This window comes from Ambystoma mexicanum, chromosome 4q (assembly GCF_040938575.1).
Source record: "Ambystoma mexicanum isolate Mex_15411 chromosome 4q, UKY_AmexF1_1, whole genome shotgun sequence".
Taxonomy (NCBI): domain Eukaryota; kingdom Metazoa; phylum Chordata; class Amphibia; order Caudata; family Ambystomatidae; genus Ambystoma; species Ambystoma mexicanum.
Genome location: NC_090928.1, coordinates 855,684,668 through 855,710,483, shown reverse-complemented (window position 1 = coordinate 855,710,483; position 25,816 = coordinate 855,684,668). Strand labels below are relative to the sequence as shown.

At 49.1% G+C, this 25,816-nt stretch overlaps 1 protein-coding gene across 2 annotated transcripts in view; it reads left to right on the top strand.

Moving 5' to 3' along the window:
- The window catches only part of MSH2 (mutS homolog 2), a 1,146,446-nt gene that overhangs the window by 793,260 nt on the left and 327,370 nt on the right, over nucleotides 1–25,816 (top strand). For both annotated transcript variants that reach the window (XM_069608417.1, XM_069608418.1), the window contains one exon: nucleotides 7,488–7,585. In XM_069608417.1, coding sequence (XP_069464518.1) covers nucleotides 7,488–7,585 — 98 coding nt within the window. The remainder of the gene's footprint in view (nucleotides 1–7,487; nucleotides 7,586–25,816) is intronic.

Here is a 25,816-nt window from a genome sequence, read left to right as displayed (position 1 = left end):
ACTGGTCCCTTGTATTGAATCTCTGTGTTGTTCCTCCCGCTTTCCTGCGTGTCTGTCCGCCCACCCCCTCCCTGAGTGGCTGATTGACTTCCCTATGTTGGTTTGGTCTATTCCCCCGTGACCGCGCTCGCCATTTCCTCCTTGGCGCGAGCGGGTGCTGCTGCTACCCAGACCCTGCTGGTAAGACCCTCCTGGGTCGTTATTTGTGCTGCATTACTGTTAATCTGGTGTCCCCTGCCCCCCTGCTCACTGCTCCCTTGTATTGAATCTCAGTGTTGTTCCTCCCGCCTCCCTTCGTGCCGGCCCAAAAACCCTCTCCCTGATTGCCTCTCCCTTCCTACTTCCAGGCCCCCCCTGGGCAGCACTTTCTGGGCAGCCCCCCCTGCCCGGCAGCCTCACAGCTAAGGCCCCTAGGCAAAGGGCGGCTCCCACTTGGCCGCTCCTTTTTTATTGTCTGCAGGTGTCCGCAGGGAACTTTTTCCCACTATTTAGGATTCTCAAACTTAGGTGGGTTTTCCACTATGTGCTTAATGTTCATTTTGCTATCTCTTAATCCTGAGTGTCCTCTGTCCCGTTGCCCAAATTGCATGCCTCTCGCTGTCCTGTCTAGTTCCCCCCTCCTCCCCTCTCCCACCTACTCTATTGTGCTCTGTCTCTCCTATCTTCTCCAACTACTTCTCTATTGACTATCCTGCTCTCCTCACCGAAGTTTAAAAAGGACATCCTGGTCTCCAACCCAGTCCTCCCTATCACTGACCCCTACACCAGTGCCTCCTCCAAGGAAACTCATCGACATCCTCTTTGTTCCTTCGCCAGACCTATAGACCCTTCATATGGTCTCTGTGCTCTCTCCTCGCTCTTCCTCTCCCATTAATGGTGGCACCCGGTGGGATGCCCTCCTGGCCTCCTTCCATTCCTCTAAGGTCATCATTAATGTTTACTCTAATGGCACCGTCCTGGTCCAAGGTCCTCAGGCCAACCTTTATCTCTTTTTCCTGCGCCTCATCAACTTCCTTTCTTCTCCTGCTGTCCCCTCTCCCCTTTCCGTGAATACCTTGCCTCCTCCCTCTGCTTCTTCCTCGGCGACCTACCCTTCTCCTTCCCTCTGTGCCCCCTCTCTCGCTCCCTCTACACCTCCGAAGGGCATACCTCTGATTTGTACCCCTCCTGGAAGTCTTTCAAGGATGGCAACCTTCTCCATATCGCCACTCTTAACTCTCGCTCTGCTGTCAAACACTCCTCTGATATCTGCCGCCTTCTTGAAGAACCTTGACCTCAATGTCCTCGGTCTCACCGAGACATGGTTCATGGCCAGCTCTATCACGAGCTTTTTACGCTCCTACCTGACCGCTACAAGATCCTCTCTACCCCCAGGGCCAACCGCTCCGGAGGGGGTGTAGCCCTGATCTTCCCCGAGTGGATTCCTGCCTCTGTTACTCCTAGGCAGGCCTACTCCTCTTTTGTATGCCTCGTCTGCAGGCTCTCTCTCCCTAGCCATTCCCTTGCTGTGGCTACTATCTGTCGTCCACCTGGTCAGATGATCTCCTTCCTCTCTAAGTGGGCGGATCTCTCCTTGTCACTCCTGGCCTCAACCACTCAACACCTCCTTCTTGGGAACTTCAATATCCACCTGGATGTCATTCCTCTACTCTTTCGCGACCTCTGCAACTCTCTCTCATGTACTATTCTCCCCACTGGCCCAACTCATTCTGCAGGGCACACTCTGGATGTTCTGATCTCCTCAGACCTTCCTCTCTTCACTCCTCTCTCCTGGAGTGATCACTGTCTTCTCTCTTCTCACCTCTCCCTCCCTACCCCTCAGGCCAAGCCACTTCCATCCCTGCCACCCACCTTCTTGGTCATCCGACCCATGAAGCGCGTGTCAGTAGAGGCTTTCGCCACCACTTTCTCTGCCCCTCCCTCCCCCTTTGGCTGATTCTCACCCTGACACTGCCCTCTCCATGCTTCACTCTGCTATATCTGATGCTCTTGATATCCTTGCCCCCGTCATGAGAATCTGCCTGAAGCCCAAACCAAGTGCGACTCCTTGTATGACTCAGACCTTGTTAACCTAAAACGCAAGTGCAGGGTGGCCGAGAGGAAATGGTGTGCTTCATGTTCATCCTCTGACAAATTGGCCTGCCGCCTGCTCCAAAGGCAATACCGATTCTCTGTCCTAACCAAGAAGAGAGCGCATATCCAAGCCCGCGTCTCTGCGGCATCTAACAACTCGGCTGAACTCTTCAAAATCTTCAAGGAACTGGCTAATCCTGCTGCAGTCTCTACCTCCCCTGTCCCTTCCCAGGCCCTTTGCACTGCACTGGCTTCTCACTTCATCTATAAAGCTCAGGACATCCTGTCCTTACTCTCCTCCTACCCCCCCCCCACTCCCTGCTCTCCCTCAGGCCTTTCTGCAGCCACCCCTCCTCCCTCCTTCTCTGCCTTTCTCCTGTTCTCTGCTGACGAGGTTTCTAGACAAATCCGATCTATGAAAGTCACGTCAAAACAGGTTCACCCCTGTTCCTCCAAAACTATCAAGGACCACATCGACTCCCTGGCTCCTGCCCTGGCTGATTTCTGCAATTACTCCTTCACCACGGGAGTCTTCCCATCCCCCCTGAAGCACTCCCTTGTGCACCCTCTTCTTAAGAAACCCTCTGCCGACCCCTGCTGCCGGGCTAACTATCGCCCAATATCCATCACTCCCTTCCTGGGCAAGCTCCTGGAAAAGCTGGGCATCTCCCAGCTTACTCTTCACACTGAATCTGTTGGTTGTCTCCATTACCATCAGTCTGGCTTCAGAGCTGCCAGAAGCACGGAGTCTGCTCTCCTGAACATCCGCGAAGACCTGCTCTCCAACCTTGACTCTAACACCCCTTGCATCCTCATGTTGCTTTATCTCTCTTCTGCCTTTGACACTGTCAACCATGCCATCCTGCTCAACCGTCTCTGTGATAACCTGGGTATCACTGGTCAGGCTCTGGCATGGCTTACATCCTTCCTCTCCGACAGACCCTCCCAGGTCCAACTTGGGTCCTTCCTCTCTTATACCTTTCTCTAACTGTGGTGTCCCCCAGGGGTCTAACCTCTCTCCCTGGTTGTTCAACCAATACCTTGCACTCCTTGCACACTGCATTGTCGCTCTCTGCCCCAACTTTCAGTGCTATGCAGATAACACCCAGCTCATTTTCAGGCTTTGCTCATCTTCGACTCCACACTCTCCTTCTCTCCTCACATCTCGGACGTCTCTAAGAAGTCACACTACCAGCTGCACCTTGTCAGAGGTATTCTTCCTTTCCTCACCTTCCCCCAGAAGCTCACTGTCTCCAGAGCTCTGGTCCTCTCTAGGTTGGACTATTGAAACACTTGTGTATAGGCACGTTATAAATGCCATATATCATATCATATCATTGTAACAGCCTCCTTCTCAATCTGCCTGTTTCTACTCTCCGTCCTCTGCAACTTAGCCAGAACAGGACTGCGAAACTTGTCCTTGGCCTCAAGCCCAGGGATCGTATCTCTCCAAGACTGAAATCTCTGCACTGGCTCCCAGTGGCTGCAAGGATTAAGTTCAAAATCCTCTGCATCGTTCACAAGGCCTTCTGGGGCCTGGGTCCTCAGTAACTTCAACTCTCTCTTCCTAAATATCTTCCCTCTCGAGCTCTTCGCTCATCCGCCTCCAACTCCCTCAGAGATTGGGTTAAGAAATGACAAACATTTTTTTGGTTTTTGGTAGCTTTAGCAACATTGGTTTTTCATCATATCTTACACAGACCTGCACCCCTTCCCCGAGCATATTACTGGAAATTACTATGTCTCTATCCTAAACACAGTGTCTGCAATATTAATAAATAGCGGGGCTCGGTCCTAGAACACCGCACAAAGTGGAGTTTGGTCTCAAATCGTGAGGGCATTTTTCATATTAAGGACCCCCAAATTGTACATTTCTGTGAGCTTAATACAAGATTTTATAAGCAATTTAATCAAACATACATTTGCCCTTAATTGAATTCAGATACCAGTCTGGCCCGCCCCCCTAGAACTTGGTGAGTCGGAGATCACAGGCCTCTCCTTCCTGGCAGGGCAGCTGTTGACAGTTACACCCTAATCTGCATTTCTATTCAATTTAAAGGGTCTATTGTGTTGTGTCCTGCAGGCTGCAGGGGAAACTCCTCCCTCTTAATCAACAGAGCCATGTGATATCCTGGGCTGTTGTGTGGGTCTCTGAACTGTTAATTGAATCAGACTGCCTTCTGGGAAAGCAGGTGTTAAGAATGTTCATTAATCAGCAAGCCTTTGAAGTCCCAGCTAGCTCAGGATCCTTTTGCTACTCCTGAAACACAGTTCTCCTTCAGTTCAGAGTTTAGATCCCTACTGCCGGTTAGTGTCCAATGCCGGTACTGCACCTATTTTTGACAGCTGTCTTGAATTAATACATTTCAAAAAGAAAGGATTTTACTTGATAGTATATGATCCTTGCTTGACATGGCATTGATATGGATCTGCAGCAGAGTAAAGTAAAACACTCAACCAGAGTTGGATTTTTGTTTGGTTTCGGGCCCATAATTTTAGCAATTTTTGACATTAATGAAAACCGATTTTGAACAGAACCATCTTTCTTTGCACTGGTGGGTGGCAGGTCGGGCGACCATGTTGGTGTGCGCAAAACTGCGCGGTTCTCCTGGATTCTGGCGCAAATGTGGGCTTTTCCGCCATCTTGGATTTTCTAAGCCCACAGCACCAAATGTTGTAGCATAATAATTCAAACGTGGGTCAAGACACCCAACAAGGCCCTCTCCTGTAAACCTCCATACCTGACATTGCACGAGACTAGGGTGGTGCTGAGGACCCACCCCTCCTTCATGCCCAAGGTCCCGTCGGACTTCCATCTCAACGAGCCTGTGGTGTTAGCTGTTTTCTTCTGTCGCCTTCGTCCCCGGCTGAGAGGACTTTGCACTCGCTGGATGTAGCTAGAGCTCTGAAGTTCTACGTGGACCGCATGAAGAGCCTTCGCAAGACATCACAACTGTTTGTGAACTTTGGGCCTGTGAACCAAGGGAAGGCCCTCTCGAAGGCTTCCATTTCCAGATGGCTCTCCAGCTACATCATGCACGGTCACTGGTTGGCAAACCGACCGTTGCCCGGCCGTCTGAGAGCCCATTCGACCAGAGCGATTGCTGCTACCACAGCGTTCTTGTCTGGTGTGCCCCTGCTGGACATTTGCAGGGCTGCTACGTGGAGGTCGTTGCACACCTTCACGAGATTCTACTGCGTCGACTGGGATTCCAGGGAGGAGTCCAGGGTTGGCCAGGCACTGCTGCACAACCTGTTCGCCTGAAGGTGGGCCTGGTGAGGAGGTTAGAGTTGCTTAATGTTGAGTTGATGAAATGCTTAATGTTGAGCCATGCCACCTCCCGTGGTTGTGCATGTATGCACTGCTATGTATTCTTGTATTCATGAGCATGTGAATCCATACCAGACCCCATGCTGGAGAAGGAACAAGTTACTTACTTGTAACTGTTGTTCTCCAGCATGGGTTTGGCATGATCTCGGACCCAGGTCCTTCCCCACCCAGCGTCACACACCTGCACTGCCCACCTAGCACCCCCTCACTTGGGACTGTTTCTGTATCCCTACAGTCCCCCTTCCAACCCTTGAAACCTGATGTCTGCACTTGCGCAATCTGAATGACACCTGGCCTAGTAGGATCGTTGTCCGTCCTCCCTCGCCTCGTCGCGCCTCGAAACACTTGCGTATAGGCCCGTTATAAATGCCATATATCATATCATATCACACCAGCATTCCACAACTTGTTTCCCAGCACACTCAAATGTCACTGCCAGTGTTCCTTGGACTGGTTTCCTGGATGCCTTTAGCAATCGTTGCAGTGGTTCTGGAGCGCCTCCATTCTCAACTTGATGGACTGCCCACACAAAATGACGCTTGGTCCCCTCCTTGACACCTGTCATCTTGACAGCATTGCTCGCTTCCCCCACACCACTGCTTCTCTTCATAATGAATATTGGCAGCCTGGTCCCTCCCTGGCCCAGCAGTGCTGCTGTAAAGTGGTCTTGGGTCTATCACATCAAGCATTCGACCTGTGAGACATGGCTCAGAAGCAGGGAGCCCATTTGCCTGAGAAAGGTGAGTTACGACTGCATTGGGCAGTGGGAGGTGTGATAAATGGGAAAAGGCGCCTGGTAGGGTGAGGTGCTACACACACCCAGGTAGTCAAAATGTACAAGTATGGAATTTTTCCTGCACAGATGTCGGCTGAAAAGCAATGGATCTTGTATTTATAGCATTCACGTTGTGCAGTATTCATAGGCCAGTACAGACCCTTCAAGGCTAAATTTCATGTTCTCGCGCCACCCTAATAAATCTTGGAGTAAAAGGGTACCTTCTACAAAACTCCAGTAACTACAGGAAAGGATTTGGTACCCTTTGGCATGGAACAGCACTCCCACTTCGGTGAAAGTGCACAGTGGCCCAAACCATGGGTCCATTTGAGGGGGGAAAGCAGCCACCACACAGTGCTAGTGCTGTGTGAGTGTGCACAGCGCCACTCCCATCAGTCACGTTGGCCTAGGTGAGGAGCAGAACATGGAGCTCTGCACCTACACATGATCAGAAGCCCCACTCTGCTCCAGAGCCCCAAATATATCTGAGTGTGAAACTGCAGGGGGGGTTGGCCATCTGCCACAGGATAGAGCGATGGGTAAGCCGCCTTCCTGAAGTAGACTCTCCGCCAAGTGATACAAATACAAAGCTGGTACTGTGCAGACAATGGGAATCTTCTAATAGCAAGACATTGACAACTGCACATAGGTTATAAGCATATCAATTAACAAATTATATCATACAGTCCATGCTATACATTTACTCTACTGATAAATAACATTACATTTGTAAAGTTAATTACTCGATGTATCATTAGAATGCAGGGTATTAAGTCAAGATGTGTAAAGTGAAAAGGTCTGACACTACTGATATACTGAAAGAGCAACAAAGAAAGTGGATGCTCTAGGTACAGGACTTGACGACTGGTTCCTGGACTGGCAAGGAGGTGATCTTTTCATGCCACTTTATTAGAGTTGTTTCGAACTACTCTAAAGCTCGGGATGCTGGGATTTGAGATTACTGCTGCAAATTGAAGCAAAGAAAGTGAAACCTAATGCTCGCCTTTGGTTTTGCCAAAGAATTGAGATGGCCAGATACTACTTTGTATGGTTTCACTTTTTCACTTTTTCACTTACGTCTTTAGTTTGAGCATAGTAACGCTTATTCCCAGTTTTGCTGGATTGTTTTTTTAAACAATTGTTTTACTCGTCTTTATTACTGGAGTTGGTTTCCCATGCCTAGCAGATGAGATGTGACAGAAATGAAATTGATTTGCAATCATTTTGCTCAGAAATGTGCTGTGGAAGTAATGCATGTAAATAAAGAGGCGCCCGTTCTAACGCTGGTGATATATTTTTTTTATACAGTAAACTGAGCTCCTACAATGACGAATACATACGTAATAGGGATGAGTATGAAGAGGCCCAGAACGCCATTGTTAAAGAGATCATCAACATCTCTGCAGGTAAATATGTCTGTACACCATTTTTCTAACATGCCAATAGATTGTATATGATGATACGTTTTTGCGTCATGTGTATCATGTTACTAGTTTCCTCCTTTGTATTGAAATTAACAGCTTTTTTTCTTTGCTTTTTAGTGGCCAATGCTAGTTTTTTTAACCAGTATTTGTGGCACGTTAGCATCCGTGCCGCTCGCGGGTGCAGCTATTCTCTTCAACCCGTTCAAAAAATTTTTTTTAAATGATTGTTTAAAGCCTACTGTTGATGTCCTCTTCTGCCTTATGCTTTCTCCAACTTTGAAATACAACTCAAAATTTAGGCCTGTTTCTCACACAAGTTGAAAATCTCACTGTAAGGAGTTATGGTATGAATGTGTTATACTTTTGGCAGGATGAATTTGCATCTGGAATTTGAACCCATAGGTTAGCAACAAATATCCTAGTGTAAGTTTTCCCGTTGTAAACCTCCCTTGCTTCTACAGTACCGTTATTTTTGTTGTGTGCTCTGGCTCTCGTTCGACTTTAAGAACATCACCTTTTGCCTAAATCTCTCTGCTCTTTGTGGCCTGGCGACTTGTGACATTTGGCTTCCTGCCACTGTTGCAGAACATTCAGCTCTCTTCTATTTACATCTTTTTGTGAGCAGTTCGGCTAACTCGTAGCAGTACTAGAAATGGCTTCCTAAACTGACCCAGACGGATGACTCCCAGGTAGCGACTACGAAAAGACAGGAATACACAGAGGTTTCTCCACACTGTAGAAAAGTACATGTAGACGTGTAAAAGGCTGGGGTGTTTGCCTGATACCATGCATTGTATTACAGAAATAGCGCCATTAGTCCCTCAAACACACCTCCCCATATTGGGGAGCTGTCAAAGTAAACTTATTTGCAATTGCACGAATTAAACTGGAAGATCATTCTCTAGAGGTGACCACTGCTCCTTCCATTTCTACATGAAGACCACCACATTTAGAGACCATTCAAAAAAATTGAACCCCGGCACATCTCCACCCCAATACTCTTCCAGAAACACCTCATTACTCTTCTGAATAGATGAAACCTTCACAGGAATGCACCATGGCAGGATCCACCTCATTCACTGGTTCTGATGCAGGAAGGTTAACTTGTTCCAAATGATCGCTGGCCTCCCTTCCATTTAAAGTTTCTCCCCTGAGTCGTGCATTGCCAGGATGAGGCAGTGTGAGTTTATCCTGAAAATTAAAAGCTGGCGCAGTGACACTCAATCACGCAACGCGTTTCAATTAAATTATCTGGCAGGGTTTACATTGTCCCTTTGTGTTTTTGTTCGCCTTGTTACGAGAGACTGGTGTAGAGATGTGTGGCAGCATCGCCTTTCTATAATTCTTGAAGCCTTATTTCTATTTTTCATTCTTCATTCAACCCTGGTGAACATTGTATATTTGTATTCTTTTTCAGAATCAGTTGAACCAATACATTTATGTTCTCAGTCTTCTTTTAATTTGTAATGAGGGCGTTATCACTGAAGATCTTCTTGATTATGGCTAGGAATAAACCACTTGGATGCTGAATATTATGGGAGCCATCCTGTTTAGGTTTTTCTCCCAGGTTTTGATGCTTACCTTTTCATGCTTGAATGCAAAGTTCATTTGGAGGTGATCTGACCAGTATAATCGAGTAGTGTTTTTGGTTTATAGTGTCAGAGAAACCAGACTCGTTTATCAATTTCAGGGGCTTGCAAATGGAGGCAATGTATTCATTAAATGCAAGTCAAAACCGAATCCTGCTTTTACCAGGACCCCTCCTAACTGACTCGACCTGGCCTCCAAACCACTCACCTTAGGTCACTGGCCACGTGATTAGGGAAGATTCGAGAACACATTCTGCCTTCCCGCCCACTTATCCTGTTAAAACAGTGCCCCTATTTATGAGCATGACAATCCTTTGTCATTGAGGGCACAATAGTGCCTTTTCTTGCCCGGCCTGTCTCTTGTAGGTCCCCACCAGTACCGTCTCTTGTTTGGAAAACTGTACTGGGAAGGGTAGCCTCTCCTGGAAGAGCAACTCCTACATTTCCAGTATAAATCCCTGCATTGCTTGCTGGCCTGGGCATCGTCCGCTAATATTTGACAAACCTGGCTTTACACCCACCCCTGCCGGTGGGACCTACGCCCTCTAGCTGGCGGTCAGTTGCTATATATTGAAGGTTGATGGATGTTCATCCACTCTCCATGCTCCCCAAACAACTACAACTTACCATCATACTTCTCCCCAATATAGCAAATATAGCAAAATATTTGTCCAATTTAGAAAATTTCACCTTAAAGCTCTGCCATTCCCCAAATTCTAGCATCATTTTTAACCCTTCTATACACTTTTTGCAAATTCTTCCACTGCTTTTGTGTTCGCCGATGTTCGCAAACGTGACGTCATCGCGGTCTATCCACACAGTGTCACGCGACCATGCACTCGTGCATGGCATGATGACGTGACTGAAGGCCCGTGCTTCGCAAACAGTTCAAAACTGCGTTTGTCAGCTCATCTTTAAACTTTAAAGCTCAAAATTTACCCTTGCACAGCTTCTACACCTATTGTTACTCATTATCCATTAACAATATAGCTCACAGCACATACTTAAAAGAACATTAGGAAAACTGCTATTTATCTTAAAAATGGCATCAGCTATAACCATCCCTCCTTCCCAAGAGCCATCACCAGCTGGAGGACCTACACAACGAAAGACAATCAAGAAAACCAGGAAGATGAGGTAGAATTGCCTACCTCTAGCACATAGACAATCATGGGTGTGGCAGTTCTTTCCCACTGTTGGATATGTACCAAAGGCTAAAGCTACCAAAGTGAAATGCACGGAGTGCAACGTTGTACTACGTGGCGGACAACCTGGGCAGTACTCCTACGGGAACACGTCCATGGGCCGCCACACCAAATCCAACCACTGCAATGCTCTCAGAAAGGCTGTTCCTTTCTCTGGAAGTAGTAGGCTGTCTTCCCCTAACTCATCTTCCTCAACCAATGCTGTAACCACACAGCCTACGTCTGTGGGACATAATCCCACCAGCTACCTTGCAAGCAATAAAAGAAAAGAGGCTGTTGATCCATATCATTTGAAAACAGTACTCTGTATATACTGCAACACACCACTCTGCAGGGGGGGCACTTTCGAAGTGCTTTTGAAGCTGTAATCAAGGAGCATGAGAAACACAGCCCTCTACCTTAGATTTAACACACGCGCAACATCTTCCCCTGTCCACCTGCCCCAACATATCTGTGGTTAGTGCCCCTTCCTTCATTTCCCTCCCCACCTTACTTTCCGACCTCTCCAGCACACACAAAAAACATTTTTAAAAAATTACTGTATGAACTACCTTTCACAGTAAAAAAAGAACTTATAGACTCCAACTATTTTACATTTTTCAGTAAAGTAGTTTGATGCAATACGATTCTCCAACATTCCCATTAGCACGTTCTACTATGCTAATGGAAATAATGGACAATTGTATACTAGAGAAAAAGAAAAAAAGCACAAACCAATTTCTGCCCGAAATTCCTTTTGCATACAATAAACCCCATAGTCCATTGCTGTTTATAACTATCCACAGTCTCTGCATTCCCCTGTCTATCCCATGCCTTATCAGAAAACCCGGATTGCACATGCACACCATCACACAAAACACCCCTTCTACTCTTTTTACTGTTATGTTTGTAACACTCCTCATTGCCTGCTTTGAACCATTCACATATATATTCACCAATTACTTAAAACAACTCTACATATAGCCTATCAACATATTAAACGTCCACACACCAACTGGCACTTAAACAATGTTCTAGAAATATTTTGGAGCTACATTTCCCATACTTATACCAACAAATTGTACATAGTGCTCCTATAAATGCACATATGCATTGTGCAGTGACAGAAGTGCATAAATAAAACGGGAATTACAGATGGACAACTGCCCGTGGGAGCCCAGGACGAAAGTGCCATGGGATTCCAAGGTGGGAGGCCACTAGCGAACTGCTGGGGCAGAGGAGTCCCAAGGGTGGGGTATATCTTAACCGTGACGTCCCTTTAACAACATTTTATTCTGTCAATTGAATGCATTTTCATAAGTGAAAAGGTTTCATAATGTTACATCACAATATAAAAGTTATTAATAATTCCTCTTTTAACATATATCAAATAACTATAAACCTCCTTTTAACAAACATTTTTTTTGCAACGCATACTTATGCGAGTAGTTACCAGCAGCACATACCCCAATATGCTTGCATTTTGACATTTTCAAAAAAGTAAAACACGGGACAGATTTCCAAAAGCATCCATTCAGGTCCTTGCTGATGATCCTTGCGCAACTTTGCTGCAATCCCGTGCAGCCCTCCTGCTGCAGCCGCAAGCTTTTTTCATGTTCCCCATTTAAACCTATCCCGATTTTGAAAATCTTCACAACATAGCCAGTCCCTGGTGGTCATGCCCACTTTAACCCCATTGCCAGTCCTCGTGGTTATGGCCAGTAGCCATATCGTCCGAGTCATGGCGTTTGGCCATGACTTGGACAGTCTGGCCACTGCCCATGGCCACCGTCAATACTCCGGGCTGCGGCAGCAAGCAGATTTTTGTTTTCCCATTTAAGCCTAGCTTCAGCCATGCAGCATGCCCCAATCACAGTAGGCATTCGTCCTTGCCAAGGGGCAGGCCATGTGTCCGTGCACCAAACCTATCACTATTTTTTGTGCTTACATTTGGACACTTTGGAAAAATAAAACACAAAACAGATTTGCAAAACCATGCTTTCAGGTCCTTGCTGATGTCCTTGCGGAGGTTTATTGTAATTCAGTACAGCACTTATTTCTTCCCATTCAATCCTAGGGTTCGGCCATGCTGCATGCCCCAATAATCAAATCGGAGTACACGATTATCGAATAATTGCAGGGCTGTAGAATGGGTAGTTCACTGCTTTCATCTAGGACTTTAAACAGATTACCCTGCTGCTGGTTATGTTGTTCTTTTGTGAAGGGGCCCCCCTTCTTCAATTATTAGGTTTTGAATAGGAGAGTGACTCCTGTTCACCTCAGCGCTGGGTTATTCAATAAGTACCTGTTATAATGTCTTCAAAACCATTCTTGATGCTATATTTATTGCTAGAAGTCAGCCGACACACGATTCGACTCTCTAGGGTCTTTATCAATGCATGTGGATTGTGGGCCAGTCATGACTGTGAGGTTGTGGAAATGAGTCTGGTATCCAATTCCAATATCCAGTCCCACTATGGTCGCAAATAAGAGTGGTTAATGATTTCAAGGGGTGGCCTGGTGACAAAATGGGCAACTGGTTCGGCGTACTTGGTAATGATCTGCTGATTAGCATTGTCTCAGATTGTAAGGAGTGATAGTCACGGTGATCTGTTGATGCAATCCTGTGCAGCACTTCCGGATGTAATCACTGACACAATTTTAGCCATGGGCAGAATTTATTTTCCCATTCAAACCTGTCCCGATTTTCAAAAACTTCACCACATAGACAGTCCCTTGTGGCCAGTAGCCAGAATATCCGGCGTGACTCAGACAATCTGGCCACTGACAATACCTCAGTCACCAAAGGTATATCACTATTTTTTGTACCTACATTATGACACTTTAAAAAAAAATAAAACAGACACATTTACATCTTTCCTGCAAATCCCTCCATGTTTTGTTTTTTGAAAAGAGTCCAAATGTACGTACATAAAACAGTCCTATAACTTTGCTCCCGGTTGACAAAATCCATTCAGACTTCTCGGAACAATTCAAGGTTTGGTCTATAATCTTTCTAAAATCTTTTGTGCACATTTATCAAATGGCAACAAAGTTATAACCCATCTAAACATGTTGGCCCCCTCCACCCCTCCCTAATTTTGCCCATCTAAACAAAATCCTAGCACAGTTTGCAAAAATATTCAAATCTGGGTCTTAAATCTTTTTGCAAACTTTTTTGCAGATTCGAGGAACAGGACCAAATTTATAAGTCTTTAAAATATTTTGGGACCCACCTCTAATTTTGTTCCCTCTTGGCAAAACGGCACCATTCAGGGTCACGTCTAGAATGATATGAAAAAATGTATTTTCATTGAGTGGCGCCAAAATTATGTGGTATCCAAAAACTGGTTTTCACCAACCATGTAACTCAAAAATATGTATGGATGTTCGCGAACATCACAGCGCTGTCCCCAAACTTTTTGTGGACATCAGAGATGAATAATCGCCCATTTTGTGACTTTTATGGCCATAACCCATCCCATCCTGTTCGCCCCTCGCCTTCCCAGAGATTGTTTCATTAGTTTCGAAAGTGTAATGTTGTGTTTTTTAATGTGTTCACGGACAACGGGCACTGTCCGCGAACCCAACTTGACGCACCACACGCTTTTCACCATCCAATCAGCAGACGCGTCCGATGTCCGCGGACATCACATCACCCTCTGGACCAATCGGAGGCCCGTCCGCAGACCGAACCTAGATATCACACATTCGTTTTACCAACTTTTTGGGCGTTTAAAAAAAAAAAAGAATCTACTGAACAAATATATACAAAATTTACAAAAAACTGGTTTTGGGGACCACAGCGCCGCTCCTGCCGCAAATTTGGTGAAAAGCTGTCCAGCGGTTTGGGCAGAAGTCATGAACAAAAAATAAATTTCCTATGCACTTATGGGAAAAATCACACATTTTGGGCCCCCCCCCCCCTTGCACGAAAACTCACGAAACCTCACAGAATCAATCTTTTGTGAAAATTTGTCAGGGTGATGTGGGAGGTTCTAAGTTATAAGCCGCCCAGAAAGTGCTCTTCCTCTGGGTTGAGCAACTTAACCATAACGACAGGACCGCTACTGCAGGCCCTGTAATAAACAAACGCTGCCAAGCAGCAGGATCGCACTCCCAAGGTCAGGAGATGCTCGGACAAATCACAAAAGTCAGTGAACACAGAAATTTTGTAATTAAAAAATAAAATGACAAATTCAGGGTACAACGGGACAGAATTTGTGTGTGTGTTATATGCAATCTTACTACCGCTCTTGTTTTGACCTTGTAACTCTGAATATTCGACATCATTAGCAAAATAACTGTTTTTGGTACATGTATGTGGTAAATGATTTAGACTTGCCTTGAAAAAGCCCTTCGTGGGCAAAACTGTAGGCCATGCATTAAACATCTTGATTTATTTTTAGGACGAGGGCATGCTTTGAAAAATAAGTTTCAATTTTCAAATTCAGTTATCTCTAGAATGTTCCCAAAAAAACACCTGCATACTCTAAAGGGACTATTCAACAGAGACCATCAAATTCATCACACTTATGCAACTTCACATGTGCGTATTGACATCAGTGATGTCCTCTACTTTGTGCTCCAACTGAGCTCACGTTGTGAGGATGTCTTGATGTGTTATAACTTTACTTCACGAAGTCTCAACCTCACATCTAACACCCCCTGGTATACAATCCAACCCCACATTTCTAGGTCAAGAAACAGGTTGCATTAGCAATCTATTTTTTGTTTCAACAAAATCAAATCAAAGGTGGGCCTCTAACTTTATGCTGGGTAAGGTGCCACAATATTTTATAAATACATAAACATAGGTAGCTTGTCTTCTGAAGAAAGTCAATCAGCCTATGATATCTGTCTACGGTCTGGTACAGATAGTCATTCCATGAATCAACTTATTATATTTCTGTGTATCTAATTTTAATAGGACAATATAATTTCTAAACAACACAATCTAATTCAATTCTTGGATCACCGTTTATCGGCCAGTGTGTTTAAATAGTTCACACAACTGAGAAATCTGAAGGCACTTGCATCTACTCCCCAGGGATCTTGTGCTCAGGTGGCCAGGGAAGGGCCATTGCTTTTGGATCCCAACCCCGGGTGGTGAACTAGTGAGGGAGGATCACCTGGGCGGAGGGTCCTTGGGGGTTGGGGGGAGAGCGCACTTTTCTGGCATTGACTTATCCAACCCTCTCTGTCTTTGTAGGATATTGTTGTTTATATCATTAGGTCCCCCCTGAAGCTGCCAAAAGTACTGCGAAGAAGATGCCCCAAAGAACAGTACAGACTTCCTATAGGAAACACCACTGTAGTACTGGGACGAAGAAGAGGGGGTTTGAAGACAACAGGGCTGAAGGTCAGGCATGTTCTGTTAATTGGATTGATTGTGGTCAGGCAATTGAGCCTAAGGCTACACCTGCAGCCTGCTAGAGGCTAACGGGTGTATAAAAGGTGGAGTTCACAAGCACCAAGGAGAGAGAGAAGCCTATGTGAAGAGATAGCAGCAGGAGAGCCAGCCGGCAAGAAGCCACAGGAGAACGGGACGCTGAGATGCTGAAGGACTGCATGGTGAGATAAACTGTCATTGCGTGGCGTGCAAGCCTTGTCTCCAAGGACCTGGAGAAGGTGCGAGAAAGGTACAGTGAACAGTGCTGGTCCCTTTGCTGTGGCCAAGAACTGCTTGCTCCCCTGAATGGTAGTAATCATCCAGGAGTGTCGGCGGTGAGACCCCGACCTCAAATCCCAAAAAGCAGCTTACTGAGGAAACAGAAGAAAAATATGTTGCAGCCAGTGAGTTTCAAGAGAATGCAAGGAAACCTGGTGCGCGTATGAAAGAGAGGGAATTACACTGTAGCGGAGAGGTTGCGCGCGGTCGGCACGTTCTCGAAAGTCTGAGTGAAGTAAAAGAACGGATTAAGACAAATGCAATACTTTAATTGGATTTTGCAGAAGAGTGGTCATGGTTAAGGGATACATGTTCGAACGTCTCTGACTAATGAAGGACATTGTAAAAGTATCACAAAATAAGAGTACTATAAATAAAAGAATGAAAGTGATGAATGAACAACCCGAGGGGTCGCAGTGAAGAGTGGGCAAAATAACAATCTGGTAAAACAAAGCTGTAAATAAGTCAACCAAGTACATTATAGAAAGGAGAGCCAAAGAAGTATCAAGAAAGGCAAACCCTGCATCTAAGAACTTGTGAAACACTTTTCTCCAGCATTGGATCTTTCATGGATTCACATGCTTAGATTTCATGGATTCACATGCTTAGAATATTCCCTGTCGACAGACTGGGAACCCACGGTACACTTATAAAGCGGTTTCCCATACGAAAACTTCTGACACTTTTGTGTCCTATCTACGTCGTTTTTGGGGCCACCCACGCATGCCCCACTAGGACGTAGCAGTATAAATGACCCTCCCCCGCGGCTCCCTTCAGATTTCAACCGTCTCCAAAGTAGTGGGAGCACCTCGTGTAGTCTACTATTTTGTCTAGGTTGTGCTGTTGGAGTTTTGTCCTTATGTCGGGGAAAAGCGCTGTTCCGCCCGTGCGCTACGTGCGGGTTGAAGGTGTATGAGGGGGACAGGCATATGGATTGCATAGATTGTCTACACCCTCCTCGTTCGGCAGACAACTGCGACATATGTAAGGGCTTCTCCGAGAAGACTCTTAAAGATCGAAGTCTACGACTAGTGGCATGGTTAAACGATGGAGCGGGGGCATACCCGCCTTCGGAGGTAGGCTCCACGTGCAGCGTGGCCTCAGCGTCAAAATCTTCAGGGGCCCCGCGCTGCTCGACATCGTCGGAACCCCCGGTGAAGAAATCACGACCGGCGGAGAAGGAATCATCGAGAAGCCATTCTAAGGAGTCCTCGTTGAAGAAAGCCTTGTCATCCTCATCTTCGACGAAGAAAGACAGAAAGGAAAAGTCGAAAAATCCTCCTCGGGCGCTCACCATAGATCAACCTCGAGTCGAGAAGCAGAGAAGCGTAGGTCAAGTTCAGAAAAGGCGGGAATGCCTCAGGGACCTACACGACCACCACCGTCGTTGACGGCAGGGCAGTCATCGACCCCTCCTCTGCCACTGACACAATTGGTCTCAACTATTCTTGGGCCGCAGACGGTGACGACGACGATGGGGCCAGCTTTAGCCTTGTCGACGGAGATTCCGCAAGAGGCCTGGCGACCAGAAGTATTTGACCCGGTTTTGCCGGAGACCCTACTGCAGCAAGAGGCGGCCTTGTCGTTGTCCTCGGGAGATGAGGATGTGAGAGTAGCTGGCACTGCAGAGCTCGGGTTACGAGGAATTACCAGGCCTCTCTCCGGGGGAGCCAGCATACCGGGGTCTACCCCTCTTCTCAATCCGCAGTCACTCTTGTCGCTGGAGGTTTTATCCACGCAAAACATGCAAAATCCCACAGACCAGCTTCCTATATTTCTTCTGTAATGGCGAGTCAATAGATGCCTATAGACCTATGCATGTTTACCCCTTAGTCATTAAAAAGAGGGCGAATAACCATTTGTCATCCAAAAATATACATATTTTAATATTTAATCAAAACCATTCACTACTTACAATGCATCAATATAAAAACATCATACTGACATTTCATTTAAACAATGACATGTATACATAAATGTACAGCTCTTATTACAAAAAAGGTTTACAATTTAGACTCTTTTGTACACAAGTAGGCAGATAATCTGTGTTCCTAACACTGTTCTCTAATCATACCCTCTTGATTAGTGAGGGCAAAAATCATCTGCCTACACTTCTAAACTGTGTTTCTAGGACCAAAAATAATTTAACTAGAAATGCACATAAATCACTTTCAATTGCATCTCCTGTTGGTACTGTCTTCAGGGCACTTAATCTTGTTTTATATTTCCATCTCTTCATATGCCTTCACATGTATTAGCGTACTCATATCTTTCTAAAAAACAAACAATTCTACTTAAAAAAGACAATTCTCATTACAAACATGGTCATCACAACTTTTAAACATGACCTGTCTATTCAGGCAATCTTTTTTTATCTTCACCTCTATATCTTTACAACAGAAGAATGCAATCATTTTAGACATCGTCATTGCCCTTCAGGATGTGAATTCTAAAGAGTGTCTTTATTCTGAACACTTCCACTAGAGCTATCATTGCTCTACGCTATATATTTCTCTGTATACAATCTCACTGATTATTACTATCAGACTTATGTAAAATGGTACCTTTCTCCTGGTGAAAAAACCAAACGGAAAATGGCGTCCCATTCTAGACCTGCGCGATCTCAACAAGATGTTGAAAAGCCTAAAATTCAAGATGCTCACGCTCCAGGAAGTGATCCGATCAGTTCAGGAAGGGTACTTTCTGGCATCTCTGGACCTGCAGGACGTGTACTTCCACATACCAATGTGTCAGCGACACAAAGTTCCTACGGTTTGTGGTAGGACGGACTCACTACCAGTTCACAGTACTTCCTTTTGGGCTGAAATCCTCTCCCAGAAGGTTCACGAAATGTTTGGCCCCGGTGGCGGTCTGGCTGAGAAGGCAATCATGTGTACCCATATCTCGGTGACTGGTTGGTGAGGGGGTCCTCCCCTATGTCGACTCACACAAGTTTGCAGGCCACCATGCAACTCTTACAACGGCTGGGGTTTGCGGTAAACTTTGAGAAATCTTCGTTGACGCAGTCGAGAAGCTTGGTGTTCCTGGGCGCGCAATTCGAGACTCAGTCAGGGTTAGTGAAGCCATCCCTCGACAGAATCACCAAACTCAATAGATTGGCAGGTCGGCTGAGAACCAGACTATCAGTGGGGAAATGTGTCGATTCTGGGCGCTATGGCGTCCTGCATTCCTCTAGTGGGCAACTGCCCCCTGTTCAAGAGTTTCTGGCGGACCGGTGGACGCAGGCCCAAGGGCTCTGGTCAGACAAGCTGACCATCGACGATGACAAGCTCCTACTAGCTCTTCAGTGGTGGCAGAGCTTTCGGAATCTATCCAGAGGGGTACCCCTACAGGAGCCGGAGTTTCGGCTAACCATAGTGACGGACGCATCCCTGACAGGCTGGGGAGCACACATGGGCACTCTACAAACGCAAGGTCGTTGGTCCCGGAGGGAGTCACTCCTGCACATCAACGTTCTGGAACTAAGAGCAGTGCGCTGGGCCTTGAAGTCTTTCCTGCCGCACATCAGAGGGTCCATAGTGAGAATATTGACAGACAACACGACGGCGATGTTTTACTTAAGGAAGCATGGGGGCACGCGGTCCAGAACCCTTTCCACCGAGGCTCAGAAGGTGTGGCATTGGGCTCTGAAACACGATATATCCATCTTAGGTCATCATCTCCAGGGAGTAAGGAACGAGCAAGCGGACTCACTCTGCAGAAAAATGGACCAAATACACGAATGGGAGATGGACAGCGTTAAGTTGTTGAAGGTCTTCGAGAAATGGGGACGGCCTCCGCTGTATTTCTTCGCAACAAAGAGGACCAAGAAATGCGAGATGTATGCCAGCAGATGGCCACAGGAAGGTTCTCTGGGGGAAGCGTTCTCCTTCCCGTGGACAGACAAGTTCCTCTACGCCTTCCCTCCGTTCCCTCTTTATAAGGAGAACTCTACAGTGGATACGCAGGTACAGGTGCCGGGTCATCCTAGTGGCACCGTGTTGGCTGAGGCAGCCCTGGTTTTCTGACCTGCTTCACCTGTCAGTAGATCAACCGATAACGTTCCCAAAGGTTCCCAATCTCCTGTCCCGGGACGAAGGAACAGTGTGGCATCACAATCCAGACAGTCTCAATCTCAAAGCTTGGCTCCTGACTTTTCGGAATTTGGTGCCTTGAGCATTTCATCGGATTGTCGGAGAATCTTGCAAGCAGCACGGGCCCCTTCCACCAACAAGTCGTACACGTGTAAGAGGAGAAGGTTCTGTACGTGGTGTCAAGGACAGCCGGAGTGCAACCTCTAAGGGTAACTCTGGAGAAACTTCTACCATATCTGCTACACCTGGCGAAGAGCAGATTATCTTTTTCATCAATAATGGTACACCTGGCAGCCATCTCTAGGTTCACGAGGAGGAGGCAGTCGTGACAGGCTGGTGAAACACTTCATGAGGGGTCTGTTCCGAACATTCCTGCCGGTTAAACGTTTTCCACCAACGTGGAGTCTTAATGTGGTGCTAGCAGGGTTAATGAAAGCACCCTTTGAACCAATGGCCACATCATCGATGAAGTTCTTGTCATGGAAATTGGCTTTTCTAATAGCTATAACATCAGCTAGGCGACTCTCAGAATTGCAAGCATTGGTCGTAGACCCGCCGTACCTAAGGTTCTTTAAGGACAAAGTGGTTCTGTCAACTAATCCTCGTTTCATTCCAAAAGTTCCTACGGTTTACCATAAACACTCGTCCATTGTCCTGCCTACCTTTTTCGCGACTCCCTCATCGGCTGCGGAAAAAGTCCTCCATACCTTGGACGTGAAGAGAGCTCTAAAATGTTACCTTCATCGGACTCAACAACTTAGATCTACGCAGCAACTCTTCGTTGCATATGGTCCATCGGTGAGAGGAAAAGCAATTTCAAAGCAGGGACTGGCCCGATGGGTCTCGTCGACGATTGCCTTCTGTCATTCCAAAGCGGGAAAACCGCTACAAGGGAGTCCGAGAGCTCATTCCACGAGGGCAGCTTCGTCTTCGATGGTGTTGTGGGCAGGAATCCCGCTTGCAGACATTTGCCAGGCGGCGGCATGGTCAGTGCCTCACACGTTTCTCCAGCATGGGGTCTGGCATGGATTCACATGCTCATGAATATTCCCCGTCGTCCGGCTGGGAATCCTCGGTAAAGAAAAAAAACCAGTATCAGTTTCGTTTCTGATCTGTCTTTCGTAGTAATAACCAATCACTGGTCTCTGCGTCATACTGACCACAGCCAATGACTGCCCTCTACCTAAGCACCGCCTCTGGCAGCCATCTTCAGATTTTTACCGCACGTTCATGTGTTGGGATCCTCGTGCTATTGCTCTCGAGCGTTAGTGCTATTTTTCGCGCTTTTTTCACAAAAAACTTCGATTCTTTCGGTCAAAGAGCCTCAAGCTCCACCGATCCTACATCCGATCAACGGGGATCCGTGTCGGATTCATCTGTGCCCCTCAAGGGTGAAGATTTCGTCGAGCTACACTTCGGAGGAATCCAGAAGCTTCTCAGGCCCGGTCTCGGAGATGGCCCAGGAGAAGGGAAGCTCGACGCCCGGAAAGCTGTTCAGGGTCTGCCCTGGATGCCAGCTGCAGAACGTCTTCAAGGAGGACGAACACTCTTTCTGCCTTTACTGCCTTCATGAGGACAAGACGCACGTGGAGAAGGACTGTGCGTTTTGCGGCAACATGTCGGAACGGACCATGAAGGACCGCCATCAACGTCTCGCCAACTGGCTGGAGGGTAAGAGCCCGTCTGGCGAGAAGAAGAAGAAATCCGAGCGGTCTTCTAAGACCTTTGAGGGCGCCCCGGCGATGGGGGCCCAACATAAGGCCAAGCACCGCGAGTCCGCTGGCACCGGGAGCGCCGAACGGTCGGGCTCTACGGGCGCCAGGCAGGGCGCACCCTCCCCGGCACCATCAACCACGAGCCAACGCTCTGGGTCGGGTAAGAGGAAGGCCGAGCACCCGGCGAAGCTCCTGGAGAGGCCCCGGTCGAGCTCTAAGGCAGAGGAGGAGCGTGGCAGTGCCCCCTCCCTCAAGGATAAGGCGGTGAGCGCACCTAAGGTGGTAAAGGCCTTGATCCATCCGACCAAGCCCTCTATCGAAACGGTCGCGGCGGCCCTGGCTCAGCCTGTGGTGGCTGCACCAGTGGTGGCGACCTCAGGGCCCAGAATCTCCCTGCCTCCTCGGAGGGAGTCTTCCTTTGTGCCCATCGATAGGACCCCCGTGAAACCCTTCTTCCCCACGGAGAAGGGGGGGCAGGGCGTCGTCGGAGATTCGGCCTCAACCTCAGAAGAGGAGCTGATCGAGGTCTTAAGCCACGGCCTAGGCGTGGAAGAAGGCCAGCCCGTCGGAATGGACCCCGACGCAGGTGACGACGACGACATCGTCGAGGATACCGACGGGGCCCCTGCTCGCCCGTCGGATTCCCCTCTGCCAGCGCCGCAAGACAACTCGGCGGCCATTTTGTTGGCCATACAGTCCTTATGCTCCGAGATAAGGAAGAGGCTACCGTTACCGACGGAGGAACCTCTCCCGTCGGGGGATCCAGAACCGGGACCTTCTGGTGTTCCCCCTACCAAGAAAAGAAGGATCCATCCACCACCTCCTTTTCAACCGTCGCGCCCCTTCCAGCCCTCCTCCCCGTCCACCCGAGGGGATGATACGGGGACTGACACGGCAGCGACGGGTACGGACGACGAGGCACACGACGAGGATTTTCCGTCGTCGCCTCCCACCAGGGCTTCTCCGCCCGACGAGATCGGATCTTTCCACTCCATGATCTCCAGGGCTTCCGAGCTTTTCCAACTCTGCCCTGAGGAGAAGAAAAAGGAAGGCTTCCTTTATCAGCGGCGCGAGGCCAAGAGGAAGACGGTCCTCTCAGTGCCTCTGTTGGACGACATTTGGGATGAGGGCCTTTCCCTACTCAAGAACCCTTCCACGACGCCAGCTAGAAGAGACCGGTACGAGAAAAAGTACCGGGTCCCGGACACGGCCCCCCTGTGCCTCCGGGCGCAGCCTACCCCGGACTCCGTCGTCTCCGCGGCAGCCAGGAAGAAAGCGGGGGGGGGGTGCGGCCTCCACATCGACTTCCCCGCCGGACGGCGAGGGAAAGAAATTGGATGCTATGGGACGTAGAGTCATCTCGTCGGCAGCGACGACGATTAAAGCGGCCAACGCCTTGGCTATCGTGGCCCGCTATGACAGGGAGCTCTGGTACAAGATAGCTCCCCTGCTGGATTTTCTGCCGGACGACAAGAGGGCGGAGGCCCTTGAGATCCTGCAGGAAGGTGAGGTGGCCTCGGACCACGCCATCACCGTGGCGACGGACATCGCCGACACCGGGTTCCGCCAGCTGGGCAACGGCGTTTGCCTTCGACGTCGTGGATGGCTCAAAGCTACGGATTTCCGGCAGGACGGACATGCCCTTCGACGGGAACAACCTGTTTGGGAAGACAGTGGACGATTCCCTTCAGGCCATCAAGGCGGATACTGAGACGGCCCGGGCCCTTGGAGTCCTGCAACGACGGACGCCCTTTCGGAGCGGCGGAGGCAAGGGCGCCTCCAAAGGTTCCGGCGGCGGTTTCGCTTCCTACCGTCAAGCGGCCCGCTCGTCGTCGCAAGAGGCCTACAGAGGACGAGGCAAGTCTAGCGGACCCCGCCGTCGTCGCCAAGGAGGTCAAGGCGGCAAGGCCGCGCCCAAGCAGGATTGAACCGGCCGTGGGGTCGGGCCCCCACCGAAGCACCCCGGTGGGAGGCCGGCTGGCGGGCTTCGTCAGCGTGTGGGAGTCCATCTCCACCGACCGTTGGGTGCTGGACGCCCTGGCCCGGGGCTACGCGCTCGAGTTTCAAAGAAGGTGCCCGCGCGTCCCCCCCGTGGCCAGGAAAGAACTTCACGTCCCTCAACTTCTCCTGGAGGTAAAGGCGATGCTCAGAAAGGGCGCCATCGAACTCGTCCCAAAGAGGCTTCGGGGCTCCGGAGTCTACTCGAGATACTTCCTCGTGAAGAAGAAGACGGGAGGATGGCGCCCCATCCTGGACCTGCGACGTCTGAACAAGTTCATCAAGGCGCAGAAGTTCCGGATGGTCACCCTCCAGCACGTCCTGGGTCAGCTGGAGGAAGGAGACTTCCTATCGTCGTTGGATTTGGAGGATGCCTACTTCCACATTCCCATCCTAAAGGGGCACCGCAAATTCCTCAGATTCGTGGTCCAAGGGCGTCATTACCAGTTCAAAGCCCTTCCCTTCGGACTACGGTCGGCACCCAGGGTATTCACCAAGTGCCTCGCACCGGTGGCGGCGCAGCTGCGCCGCGAGGGGATTCACGTCTACCCCTACCTGGACGACTGGCTCATCCGCGCCAAGACGAGGGAGCTCGCCGTGGTCCACACGGCAAGGACCGTCCAACTCCTCACGGACCTGGGATTCTCCGTGAACTACGCCAAATCCCACCTGGTGCCCGCGCAAGTCGCACTGTTTCTGGGAGCCAGGCTCGACACAGTGTCCCTTCTGGCCTCCCCGTCGGAGGAGAGGACCAGGACCATCTTGGGCAAGGTGCAACGGATGTTGGTGGCCGACGCGGCCAAAGTGAGGTCCATCAAGTCCCTCCTCGGGATGATGTCTTCCTGCATCTACCTCATTCCCATGTGCAGGCTCCGGATGCGCCCGTTGCAAGAATTCCTGGATGCGCGCTGGATCCAGACGACGGGCAGCTTCGAGGAAAGGATCAAGCTCGACAAGAGTTTCCGACGAGCGATACGGTGGTGGGGCACCCGCGCGCATTTGACGGCGGGCATGGACTTCCAGACCCCAGCCCACCAGGAGACCGTGACCACGGATGCCTCCCTGGAAGGGTGGGGAGCGCACACCGAAAATCTGCACGCAAGGGGACTCTGGCTCCCGACGGAGAAGTTCCTGCATATCAACGTCCTGGAGCTCCGTGCAGTGTTTTGGGCCCTCAGGTCCTTCCTTCCGTCCCTCAAGGGCAAGGTGGTGAGGATCTTCACCGACAACACCACCACCATGTTTTACATCAGGAAACAGGGCGGAACCAGGTCCCCAGCGCTGTCCAAGGAGGCGCAGGACCTGTGGCATTGGGCCGTTGCCCAAGGGATTTTTCTGGTGCCGTTTCAACTGACAGGGATTAAAAAACACCATCGCCGACTCACTCAGCAGGGAGCTGCGCTCGTGCCACGAGTGGGAACTACGGCAGGATCTGGTGGATCGCCTCTTCCGACGGTGGGGCACACCCCAGATCGACCTGTTCGCGACGGCGACGAACACCAAGTGCCGGAGGTTCGCCAGCAGGTTTCCCCAGACGAGGAGCATGGGCGATGTTTTCTCGTTCCCCTGGGAGGGCCTGTTCCTCTACGCGTTCCCTCCCTTGCCTCTGCTAATCCGGCTCGTCAACCAGCTCAAGAGGTCACGGTGCAGGATGATCCTCGTCGCACCTGCGTGGCCGAGGCAGATATGGTTCCCGGACCTTCTGGACTTGTCAGCGTCCCCGCCGATCAAGCTGCCGGCGGACGCGGATCTACTCTCCAGGGAAGGAGGCGCCATCCTCCACCACGACCCGAAGTCGCTGAACTGGCAGGCCTGGCTCCTGCAGCGCTAGAGTTTGGAGGATACGACATACCGGCCGATTGCAGAGAGGTTCTTGCAAAGGCCAGGGCGTCCTCGACTCTTAAATGCTACGGACACAAATGGAAGAGGTTCTCTGTCTGGTGCCACGCACAGAAGATTAAC